This window comes from Alligator sinensis, unplaced genomic scaffold, assembly GCF_000455745.1.
Source record: "Alligator sinensis unplaced genomic scaffold, ASM45574v1 scaffold696_3, whole genome shotgun sequence".
Lineage (NCBI taxonomy): Eukaryota > Metazoa > Chordata > Crocodylia > Alligatoridae > Alligator > Alligator sinensis.
Genome location: NW_005842505.1, coordinates 448,450 through 461,435, shown reverse-complemented (window position 1 = coordinate 461,435; position 12,986 = coordinate 448,450). Strand labels below are relative to the sequence as shown.

At 43.0% G+C, this 12,986-nt stretch overlaps 1 protein-coding gene across 5 annotated transcripts in view; it reads left to right on the top strand.

The window, feature by feature from the left end:
• The window catches only part of RASSF8 (Ras association domain family member 8), a 199,032-nt gene that overhangs the window by 165,500 nt on the left and 20,546 nt on the right, over window positions 1-12,986 (top strand). For 4 of the 5 annotated variants that reach the window (XM_006031449.3, XM_006031448.3, XM_025213094.1 and 1 more), the window contains one exon: window positions 9,301-9,498. In XM_006031449.3, the coding sequence (XP_006031511.1) occupies window positions 9,396-9,498 (103 nt within the window). In that variant the 5' untranslated portion in view covers window positions 9,301-9,395. Of the gene's footprint in view, window positions 1-9,120; window positions 9,198-9,300; window positions 9,499-12,986 lie in introns of all 5 variants that reach the window. The other variant, XM_025213095.1, reaches the window with a different exon arrangement.

Here is a 12,986-nt window from a genome sequence, read left to right as displayed (position 1 = left end):
TGAACTATATAAACATGCTCAGTAAGGAAACTCAGGACAAGCCTAGTTATAGGGGATCTAAACTGCACGTAAGTGCCAAAAACAAAGCTTCCTAGCTGTGTATGTGCTATTTAGGCACTCAAAGATAAAATAGGACTCAGCCATTTGTCTCAAAATAGCTTTGTGGAAGCTATCAAATTGGTGGGTACTCCATATATTTTTAAGCGAAAGATAAAGAATAGACTTAGCTTTACAGAAAGGAGGATTGAACTACCTCCTGATGAAATGAAGCAGGTTATTTCAATAGTGTTTTGGTGCTAAATACGATTGTGTACAGATGTCATCAATCAAATTCTTCTTAAACATTTTCTGGCAACGTGTACATGGGATGTGAATAAACTGGCATTCTCTTCCTTGTCTAATGCTTTGAGATGTCAACATTTTTTTTTTTTTAAAGACCTGCTTCGGTAGGACAGTGGGAAAGAAATACCCTGTCAAGTAAGGATGTTTGGAAAGAGTCATCCAGGTTATATTTGTGGCATTATGGGAATTTCATGCATTGTGCTTTTTATAATTCAGTTGTCTTGAAATCTTTGATCTGCAACAGAATTATTTCCTTAGACTTCTGCTTTTTAAATACAAAACCATCCTTTTCTAGAATTGTATAAATATGGTACCTAGGCATAAGCCCCTATACTTCCAGTTGTTGTTTTCAGTGGGTATACGTTTACTGCAAGGGCTTTCCTTGGTTTCATCACAATGTTTGCCAAAAAGAAAGTGAGATTTTTAGAAGAGTTAGACTGAGTAAGGACAAACATAGGGGGCTTAGGAGGCCACAATAATGTTTAATTTATCTCTTGATTTGATTCATAGTTCATGTTGAGTTTAATGTTTGGCGTGTGTGAATAGCAGGCTCCTTGTATACTTAGTGCTAGAAGGCGGCATCAGGTTGATGCTTCTAAAGAGTGACATCTGCCCAAAGAACAGGTACACCCCAAGTAGCACCAGGCTGACCTACATCTGCATGATTGCCAGATACCAGATGAGTTTTGTTTACTTTCCATGATTATTCAGTCTTAATCTCTACTAAAATGTCCAGTTAAAACCAGTCTGCTGATAGATTTGTGGTTCTAGCATGTGAAATAGGGACAGAGGTTACCAGTTTGCTTCATATAAAATGATGGAACTCCCTTCAGACAGTAAGGTAGTCTAACTACCAGACTCTGTCAGGTTCGAAACAGGAACTTGGAGGGAAAGTCTTCAAGTTCTGTTTGTTAGCAGTTCCAGCTGAATTCAACACACATAAAACAGCTTCAACAACACACAAAAAATAAATATCAAGATCAGTTTAATGGGATCAATTTAAAGAATTGCAAGCAATGCACGGGATATTTGACATTTGTTACAGTTGATGGAAAAATATATCCCTAGGACTTAACTGCCAGGTCTGCAAATAATGTCACTGATGTTAATTACCCCCGGCCTAGATTTAATGATGGGAGAACCGTGTCTCCAAAATATTTTGTGTTAGATTAAATGTGGGCATGCAGGTGTAAAATGCATGTAAAAAGGGCCATTATGCTCAGGATCCATTCCAAACGGGGGCAAAAATAAAAGGGAATTTAATAGGCCATCTGTTTAATTAGCGTTTACTGTTCTGTTTTGAGTCTTTGTTAATTTTTTGAGGCTTCCAGGGCACTGTGAAATGAATCAAGGTGTGCTAAACATTGCATCTTGATTTGTGCTTCTGAAGCAGTGCAGCATGGACTGAGTCAAATGTCCATGAAGGGACTAGCTCTAAAACTATTGACCAAATGCAACAGCAGTGGGTTAGAGCATGTTTCTGCCTAGGCAGATGGACTTTAAAGCTAAGTACAGGCAGTCAAAAAGCCCAAGGCTGAATTGATTCAGTCTTTGCAGGTTAGTTTAAGCTGCAGAGGTTGAACTGATGAGCAAATGAACACACATTCACTTTTGATTCTGGAAATGCAGCCACATGCCTGCAGTAGCTCAAGTCGGAAGCCAAGGAGCAGTAGAGCCTGCCTGCCAGCCACTGCCAAAGGGGAGAGAAGAGGGAAAGCCCTCCAAGCCCTGCTGGAGCAGAGGGGGTGTGGCCAGGCACCAGCATCCTGTGCTCTGCCTGGGTTGCAGGGTGGTAGTGGCATTTAATTAATAAAAACTTGAACAAAAATAGTTTTCTCTCTGAAAAACTATAAACTGAAGAACTATAAACACAGCATACAGTCCTGCTACTTCTGACATCTCTGGGATTTGCGGTCTAGAATCATATCAGCAGGATTGTAGGGTTGCTTATCATTTCCTCTTCCTGAGTCCCAGTGTCTCTGGGATTTGTAGTCCACAGTCACAGCCATCACTAAGCCAGCAGGGCAGGGCAGCTCTGTACTCGGGGGGGGGGAGTTTAACCCCCTTCCCCTGGTCCCAGACCCCAGCCGGGGTTTGCCTGAGGGGACCAGTGGGCCAGCCCTCACTGTTCAAGCTAGGGAACAGAGGACTGAGGCCAGCCCTGATCTCTGGAACAGACAGCACAACCCAACCCAAGGCTGAAAAGCATGCTGGGATTCTGGGGGACTGTGACTTAACTTAAACCAGGAAGGGGTCTGGAACAGATGTTTCATAATCTGGTTTGACTTAAATCAGTTAAACCTGGTTCAGTGTAGTATCAGACTTCTCTTAAACCAGTTTCAGCATTTTGAAACTGTTTTATGTGCACTGAACTTCTGTTCTGTTACAGGTTTAAACCAGTTTCTGATAACTTAAACTAGTTTATGTGTAACTTTTGTCCCTAGCTGAAATTTGCTCTGTGATCCTGAGGCTGCTAGAGCATCCCAACTTCCTTGTCATTCTGCAACTCTCCAGCCTGGAGAATCTCATTTTGTACTGCAGCTCAAATCACCACTGCACAGCATCTCACTTCTGATCTGACTCAACCCTTAGCCAGTCACCAGCCGGCTGGTGCAAGGGGAGAAATCAATGTTTTATAGCTAATTAGTCAGCTCTGTAGTAAACATCTTATGTAGACTCACCCACTAAGTAGCAGAACTCATCTGCCAAAACCAGTTGTTTCCAGCCAGCAGCCACATGCTGCTGTGGTATTTGTAAATGAGCAATTGCATCCCAGGTCTGATTCAGACATTTAGGTCTCATCACAACATAAGAACTGTCAGATATTCAACTTTGCATAGGGCAGAGAGCAGAAAATAGAGTAACAAATCAAGTAGGGAGCACGTGGTAGGAGCAGAAACAGAGCAACAGATCAGTTAGGGAATAGAAAACAAAGCAACAGATTGGGAAGGGGAAATTAAATGGAATGGCATTCAGAGGGTGCAGGGCTTACCTTGTGGCATTCTTGTGAAAAAGATTGGTCTTCACTGGTATATGGCAGCTGAAGTTTATGGAATGGAAAGAAAAGATTGGGTAAACTCTACACACTGCTTATCTAGTCCTACCTAATAATAAATGCATCTGTCCAGATATAACAAAATCTAGTTGTCCTTTTCTTGACTTGGACAAGTTTGGACTATTGAAGTTAGCCAGAATTCTGGAGAACCAAACGTTCGCCCCTTTGTCCTGTCCATTTTTTCAGCCAGGACTGGCTTGGGTGAAATTGCTGTTAGTATTGTCAGAGGATCACTTTTTAATAGGATAGCTAGGTTTTGTAAATATTTTTTTCATAGCATTTGATGGTCTGAAAGGCTTGGTGCAGAAGATGCATAAATGTAACACCAGCACAAGGAAGCTGGCCACCTATAGATTTGCAGTGAGGATGATAAGCCTGGACAGAAGGGAAGCACTGGGCTTCAGAAAAATTGTAGCAGTCTTGTTACTCAGTGCAGTTGCATGCCTATTTTGAAGCTTTCTTTATTCCTTTACAGAAGAAGGTAAATATATAAAAAGTTGCATGGAACAAAGGAGGGACTTTGGGGGACAGGAGTTGTACATGTTGGATTAGATAATTTAAGGATATTCCAGGTATAGGTTGCCAACAGGAAGGAAGCAAAGAAAACTGAGATGAAGGTGATTCCCAAACTCCTACGGTTCCAGCTCAAATTAGGAAGGAAGCAAACTCTCCAATCTGAGCACTGAAGAACTTCGGGTAAATTAAGCTCAGAAGTATATTTAGTCACCTACCAATGTCCTGGTCAGCGTTTCCTCTTCTCTTTTCAGTCCTTGCTAGAACCAGGAATAATAACAACCTGTGTATTTTTCTGTGTTTTTTAATTGGGCTATTTTTGAATTTCCAAGTTAGTTCAAATTCAGTTATATCAAATATGAAGGTTTTTTGGTCTTTTGGGGGTTTTTTTTTTTAATCCTCCCCTTCCCCTGGCCTAGTTAACGTGATTGATTTATGCTGCTGAAGGCAAGAATTGTCATTCTCTGTGTTAGGAAGGTGTCTAACATATATTTTGGGCAGTAGCTCAACATAAGTAAATTTTAGGCTGTCAGTACAAATCTCAGTGGAAAAGCAAAGAAACAGTATTAATTGGGCAGCATTAGCATTAACTGGCAATAAACAATTAATAAAAGAGAAGGGAATAAAAAGCAAGCCTATTACAATTGATACTGTAACCTTATAGATAAGTGGCTGTCCTGAGAGGAGAAATGATGATGGGAATTATTTCTCCTCTCAGATATTCCTGTTAGATATTTATTACATAGTTATATAATTCTCATTTGTTCCACCTCTATTTTAGATCCATTACAGCTTTTCTTTGTTTGGAAATTAGTCTGACATGGCTTTCATAGTACATTTTGCAGGTTTCATAGTTCATGGATGATCTGTTTCTAGCGTCTGGCAGGGAAGAGTGACATATTAGTGTCTTCGGTGATTATGCAGTTCCCCAATTCAGTTCTGCATATGAGCATAGGTGCTGGGTGACTGCAGCATGTACAACAGGCTGTTTTTATTGTTTTGCTTTCATGTTGCTATTTGTTCCATTAAAGTTAGTTTGCCCTTTAAAGTACAAGTGTCAGTCTTTCCTTTTAATTTAAAACTGTTGCAAAAAAGACTTTAAGGATCAGGTTATTGGTTTTTTTGTGAATGCCAGAAATGCCCAATTTGGGTGTCCTTTCATTTTTGAAAAAGGAAGCATTGGCCAACACTATTGTTATTATTAAAATATTAATATGTTTTTAAGCTTTCTAAAATACCGATCCTCAAAAGATGTGTAAAATCACAGTCTGCCGTAGAGTTAGTTATGCGTGCTGCGTGCAGGAGAAAAATGCCCTAGCTTTGTCACATTGAAATAATACTTTGGATGTTGACAGGCAGAGAAACAATTAGGCTGCTGGATACTTTGCTGATGTATGTGTTGTCATATGGGGAGAGAGCTTGTTTTATGCCAGTAAATCTGAACTATTCAACTCAGCATGATATTAATTAAGAAGTTCTTTGTAGTTACACTTGGAATGCAAAGTCTGTTTGTTTGTGTAGACAACTTTTCTAGGAATAAAAATTAAGGTGACTGATGGAATCTTTCTTTTTGAGGTGTTTGGTCTGCCCATTATATTAAAAGTCACAAGGCCTCCCTAATCTTTGGTACATTGAAGTGATTTGGTTAAGTGTTCTTAACCAAATGAACATTGCAGTCCTCATCTCCGTCCCCTTCCTATATCCCCAATTGGGCCCTGTTCTCCCAGCTCCAAACTCTGGGGAGAGTTATCTCCCCAGTGGTAGCCCTCCCGCTGGGGTGCTGAGACCCCGGCCTCCATCACATGTACTCTTTCAGACACCATGTTATGATCCAGATGGTGGTGGGAGCACGGCTGGAGGCTGAGGGGTACCTGGCAATTCCTTATCAGGGGGCCTTGGTGTGGATTTTCTATTCACTGGGGGACCTGCGGTGCTTCTGGTGCCATGCCCCAGGGCACTTGCATCATGAGTGCCCCATGGGCCAGGCAGGGAGGGCATCCGCGCGTCCCACTGACAAGAGGGGTGCCCCTACCACCAGCACCCCTCCCTGCTCAGGTCCCCCTGGCATCCGAGCCACAACTACGAGCCCTGCCCCATGAGCTCAAGGGACCCCGCCCCCCAACCAAGTTTGGCAGAGTCCTATGCCATGAAGCCCCGAGCGGCCCTGACTGCTGCTGCTACTGCTGGTGAGCGTGGGGAGCTGGGGCTGGGCAGGAAAGCTGGGGCAGGCAAGGCACCTTTAGGCTCTGGCAGTGATGGTGGGGGAGGGGGCCCCAGGCAGCACAGGCTCCCTCCCCAGGCTGTCCCCCGACTGTGACTTGGCAGCAGGCTGGAACAGGGATGTGGTGCTGGGGTGTGGTGGGCCCCTCCCTGAGGAGGGGCAGCAATGTACAGCAGAGGACCCCCCCAGGGGGGAGGGGGGGAGCAACAGCAACAGCAGCCACCCAAGGTAGGAAGGGGTGTGGCCAACTTACTCCAAAAGCTATGAGACCAAGCCAGCAGCTAGCAGTAGCCAGAGGCAGGAAAGGGCCTGGCTATCTTCTCCCCAGAAGCTCCTGACACCAAGCTTGCAGCAACCAGCAACAGCTTAAGACAGGAAGGGGTGTGGCCAACTTCCTCCCAGAGGTTCCTCCCCCAGAAGCTCCTGAGAGCAAGTAGCCATGAGCTGCTGGCTGCAGATCCAGGAGGAGCCAGGCAGGGTAATTTTGCCCCAAGCGGCACAATTTGCTCCACAACAAAGTGCATGTCCAGACACACACACTGAGACAAAAAGCCCCAGCTCAAATTTGCACCGCTTCTATTTGAGCTGCTGCAAGCATATGTTCCTGCATGTGTGGATGCACGCAGAGATTTCAAATAGAAATCCATAGTTGTGGTCTTTCTGAGTTCTTTGCAACAGAAAAATGGCTCTATTTTTCAGTAGTCAAAAAAGAGTGAATACTAAGCTGGGATTTTCAAAGGGTGCCTTGAGTATATCCAGGGGTGCCTTGAGTCTAAAAAAGGTTGAGAACCTCTTGTTCAGAAACATGAGACACGTGATTTTGAGATTAGCTTTTATTGATAAATGTCATTGTTCCTTTTGTGTAGAAGTCTGGTCATGCAGGCTTTTTTTGGTATTTGCTGAATAGACTTCAGATTCTGCTCCATAAGAACTTGAAGCACTGACTACCATGGGTGCAGGTTCGAGGTCCACTTGAGGTCTGTGGCCAGTTGTTTACTGAGTCACACCTTACCAAATGCAGATCAGCCAGCTGCCTGAGTAGTCTGTCAAATATGTACCAGGTGTAGCAATAAAATATTGGGTTTAAAAATAGAATAATCTCTCCATTGTGACTAAAGGGATAGACTCGCACTTTTTTAAAAATAGAAGCAGGAACATTCTCATTAGAAAGCAAAATATTCAGTTTAGTTTACAAATTGCAAAACACAAACTGTTAAGCATTTATGTCCAGAATTCTTTCCACACCAGTTTTGCCTCCAAGTATAATTGTATTAGGTCCATCAGCAGATTCAGATTCCAGCTGTTTTGTGTAACCAACCCCTCTTTCTTGTGATAATCTCCTCTAAATAACTTTCAAATCTCTTTTTTTCTCCGTCCCTATTGTCTGCTTTCCTGTTACTTAAGTCTTTGAAAACATCGTCCCTTCTTATATTATCCTTTATCCATATGGGATTACCCAAATATTTGAGTTTCCTTTGCTGTATTAATGCAGTTTATTTTTCTCCATCTGTTAAATAATCCAACTATCTCCTTATGTTAAAAAACAAAAAACAAAAAAAAACAACCTCACTAGCATCCTATCTTAAACAATCTGGGCAGTGCTTCCTTGGAGTTACTTTGAAGTCTTTGAAATTCAACAACTTTGTTGTCCCAGTTAGAAATTAACTTTTGTGGGACACAATCCAGACAGATCTGTTTCAGCAAAAAGAAAAACAGAACCTAGCAAAGCTGAGCTATTAAAAACCGCACTTATTCAGAACTGCAGTTATTTTGAAGTGAATGGTGACAACTTTTGCATGGTTTGTCCTCTTAGTAATGAGGATCCAGCCTACAGAGAGCTGATCACAAGGAATGAGTGAAGGATAAAGTCTTCTTGCAATGTGCTTGTAAATTAATTCTCCCAATCTTTAATCATCTCTGCTATGACCTGTTCTTCATCACTATGCTGACATGGAATGTGTGTGACTGAGGAATTTCAGAGCAAAGGTGATGATGCATTTCTGCTTATTCAGGATTAAACCTTTTTAGATGAAAGGAAGGTATTTTAATAATTAATTTTGCATGTGATGAAATTAAGAGTTAATGGGCCAGCACCCCAACTGATGTAATTGGCTATAGCTCTGTCAAAAGCAAAGCTACATTGAATTATACCAGCTGCAGTTCAGATGCAATACCTCCTTTATTTAATTGATTGTAATGCCAATGAAAGGTTTAGAATTGATAGTATCCTTAGTAATCGGAGGCTTCTGTCTGTCTGCAAAATTGACATGCTATGTGCAGGCATATGCTAACTTCACCAAAGAATTTTCCCAGTGAACCTCCTTCTTGAACTCCATCATTCAGTCTTTGTGCTTGTTTTGGTCCCGTGGCTGAGCCTGCCTGCAAGGGTGTTAGGCATTTGGCAGGCTCTATGAAGTAGATGTTTCTGCACTAAGGACTGGACTGTGAAAATCAATTTTGCACAGGGGAAGTAGAGTTAATGCCTTGCCTCCCACAGATTTAACTTTCAAAAGTAAGCAGTGCAGGGAGGAAGCTGTATAGTCTTCTCATTGAGTGTCTTCTATTAGTCTTTATTCTCGTTTTTTATTTTAGAAACGGCTTTCTGTATTTCTCCATGTCAAGTGTTTTGTGAAATACTTTGTACAAAGGGTATGTTAGGAAATCAACTTGATTTGAAACATTTTAATGTTTATAGTAAATTGATGTAGCTGGGGGAAAAAGATGCAGGTAAAATAAAAATACCTGCCATGTTAGTAAAGCTGCAGATTATTATAAACTGAATTTTAAAATCAAATTTACTCTTCCCTGTTTTTTTGTAGGAAACGGTATGATTGCCTCATCTTAAAGAGAGGGTCTGGTTTTACTTTCTGGTTCTCAAGGGTTAGCATGGTGCTTCTGTTCTTGGGCTTCCAACACCCACCTGAGAATGCAGAAATGCAATCGAAATGCATTCATTTTAAGCTAAATGTTGTTTTTCTCTGCATGTTAGGTTCTGTAACTGGAGATTCAAGAAATATCTGATCCAGGACTTCGTGCATTCTTGTTTCCCTCTCCTGTAGATCTTAAGTAAATTGGGGAGTGTTGTGTGGAGGTGGGGGGAGTTTGTGGGGGGTTCCAAATTAAATTGGTTATGTCTCGCACTAAAAGACAGGATTATTTTCTTTTCCAGCTGGTAAGGGGAGTCAGCCCTGTCATCTTTGGTGTAACTGTAAACATGACTTGACCGGTGATTACATTCATGGCTCTTGGCTGATCTGGTGAACCATGGAGCTCAAAGTATGGGTGGATGGAGTCCAAAGAATCGTTTGTGGGGTCACTGAAGTAACAACTTGCCAGGATGTTGTGATAGCCCTTGCTCAGGCTATAGGTACGTGAATACATTACTTGAATTCCTGGGAGTGGGTGGGGTGTCTTTGTATTTTATGAAACAACACTGAAGATAAGGTTTTTCCTTCTTTTGAGCCCTTCAGCATTTAGTTAAATTACATGGCTGTAACGGGGCGCAACTGACATCTGAGAGAGGGAAACATACATACACACAGGGTTCTATCATTTGTCTACAGCAGAGAAACTTTTGGTGTTTGTTTGAAATCTCTGAACTTAAATTCTACATCAAGTTATTCTGCTAGCTAATAACATACTACTGTTTTGTGTAGTGTTTTTCAATACAACCCACATACTGTCTCTGAGAGAACTTTAACAACTAAGTTGTCAGTAATGGTTGCTAAGTTCTGAGGAAAAACTGAACTAACATAAAATACTAGTGGCAGACAAGGTTCTTTGGGTAAATCTGATATCTTTTATTCGACCAGTTCAAATAGCTGGAAAAATTCTTCTTAGCAAGCTTTCGGGTATAAATACCCTACGTCAGGCTGAGGAAGCATCTGCGGTTGGTGTGCTCTCTTCCTGGATGGAGTGAATAGTTGGTCCTTAGATGAACACAGCTACAACCCTATAAAATATTACTGACACTCACTGAAATTATATATATCCATAGGCGATGTGTAGCAGGTGCACGGGCATCCCCTGAGAGCACTGTCGCCCCCCCTGAGAGTAAGCATTCTCAGCTTAGGCAACAGGCAGCGGGGGCAGGCAGATCACTGGTGCCCCTCTCCCGCCCCTCCCAGAAGTGCTGCCACCACTGCCAGACTTGGCATCTGGCCATGGGGGGACCCCCAGGTTGGCGATCAGCCACGGGGGTCCTGCCACTGCAGGTAGCTGCAGACAGTTCCCATTTGGCCCACCCTCGCCGCTGACACTGGCGTAGCCACCTGTGAGCAGTCCCCACTCGCCGCTGCCACACCCCACTGCTGACACCGCCACCGCCTGCAGGCAGTCGTCATGCCCCCTTCAGGAACCCTGCTTCCTGTGCCCATCCCAGACCAACTGGAGCAGGCATCTCTGGCACTGCATCTGGCATGTGAGAGGGTGTGGGGTATCCATGGGCCCAATTTGGCCAGCCCAGTTCGGTCAGCCCCATGCCATTCTTCCTGGCTGTGGACCAATTCTGTGCCGCTCCCACCTTCTCATTTCTGCCAGCACCAAGTAAAAGGTTAAACACAAGCTTTCATGTAGCTTATGTTGTAGAGTTGTCTCCCCTCCAGATTGTCAGAAATCTTTTTCCTTCCTAGAATGTCAGAGGTATATTAAAAAACAGTACCCACTTTTTATAAACCTTCAGGACCTAGGGAAGCCCTCATGGGGGCTTTTGTGTAGTGGATGTGAGCTATTCTCTGCTGACCAGCTTCTTGGCTGGCTCTGATCTTTCCCCCACCACTTTGCAGGGTATGTCCTAGATCAGTCATATAGGCTCTGCACAGCCAATAATTATCCATCTCCATGGTTTCTGTTGGTCTGGCTGCAAACCTCTGTAAATGTTCTTTTGTTTTTCATGTCTGACAGAATATTGTCCTTGATTTAAAAACTATTACAAAGCTGCACAGGCTTCTCTGACTAACCTGGAATGTGGAAAGCAGCAGGTATCCTGCTTATGTTGAATCTCAACACCATCAGTACTTGCAAACTAAGAAAAGTCTGATTTTTGCAGTAGCACAGTGTGGTGAACGTACTGGCCCAAGGGACCTGACTTATCCCTTGTAAGATGCTCATAGTTTCAGAAGCTATTTGCATCTTCCTCTTTTACTAAGAATAGTGACAGTGTAATTTTCTGATATATTTTAACACCTATTTTCTATGTGGAGGAGTCAGAGAGTGCCACCTTTCACTATTTTTTTAACTTCATCTTCCATACTACATTCATTCTGTGTTCAGTATTTGGCTTGCACTCATGTGTTTACTCCAGCTTTTTTCTCTCTAACTCCTTGCTTTGGAACTACCAGGCTTACCTCTCTTGTAAGATCTTACACACATTTCATCTCCTTGTACAAGTGTCATTCCTCCAGCTGTCTCTTTGACACTGTTCCACCAACATTTCCTGTCTTCCCCTGCTCAAGCAGAGTGGCTAAAATTCTCAGACCACTCACAGCTCCTTCTGTTCTGGCCTGCCTAGTCAGGGGACTTCTGATTTTTGTGACTTCCTTTCCATGCAGCACCCTCATTGACTGTTAAGTGGCATTGGGTTGAAGTCCATATTTGTTAGAAAAGGCTCTGAAGAATTTAAAACTTTGTGTAATGCATACACAATTTGTTAAAGCAGTATTTTTTTAGGACCACAGTGATTGCTTTCAAAATTTTGGTGTCAGACCAAATGTTTGAGGTACTGGGAAGAAGAACCTTATGGATTCTGGTACAAATGGAAAGCCAGAATGCTAGAAAGCTTGCCACAAAGTATGTATTGGATGCTTTAGGTAGAAGATCATTGCGACTCAGACAGTCATCACTTACTGACATACTGTTCATTACCATATTTCAGTCCTATTGGCTGGAATGAGTCCTTTCCTTTTTCATGTCCTTCTGACAAGGTATTTACCAGAATTTGCAGATTCATTGGAATCTGACAGGCCCGGGTCATGAGCACTTCTGCTACGACCTCTAACTTACGACCTCCGGGCTATCAACTGTGCACCTTAGTGCCCATAGCACCACAACCCCAGCTGCAATGAGTAATGAATGAAACTAAAGGTCAAGACTGAAGTGCATAGGTAGAATCAGTGGGGCACAAGGGTTCAGAACTGGAGTGGTAGAGACTGCTTCAGATCAGGAGCAATATTGGCTATGTAGGAATGAGACTGGGGATCTGCAGTATGAGTCTCTCCATAGTATACTTAGCTCAGGCAAGTTCCCTGCCCGATCCTCCACTGTTGAAAATTACCTTGGCTACAATGAAATTAAAACTCACACAAGTCCACTTCTTATAATAAGAAATATAGACGCATGAAATGCTCAATAACAGTTATGTGTGGAGATAAAGTCCAGGCCTCAAAGACCCACTTATTAGGTAAGCTAAAATGGCTGGAGTAATTGGTGGACAAACTAAGTGCACCCAGTGAGCTAAATCTGGAATAACACGGGTCAAACAGTTCACTTGGAGGAATGCCATTGGAACACCATTGAATACAATGGAGCCATGATTGTTTATCCCTAGAGAAAGGGGGAGTCTGATTCTGTGGCAATTAATAGTTCCGTCTCAGAGGTAGATCCAGGGTCTTTATCTGTTGTATGCATGCTGTGTGCATGCCCATTTTGGTTAATCCAGTAGTTCTCAACTTTTTTAGACTCAAGGCAGCGCGTGAGCTCTGGGCGGGCAGCAGCAGCAAACGCTGCCCAGCACGGCAAGCAGGGCAAGAGGTGCAGCTGTTGCCGCTGTGCACAGCCCTGATGGGTGAGCCCAGAGGCGGCGTGGGTCCCAGGCTGCCAGCAGGGGCAGGGAAAAGCAGCCCCTCTCCTGCCCCATGC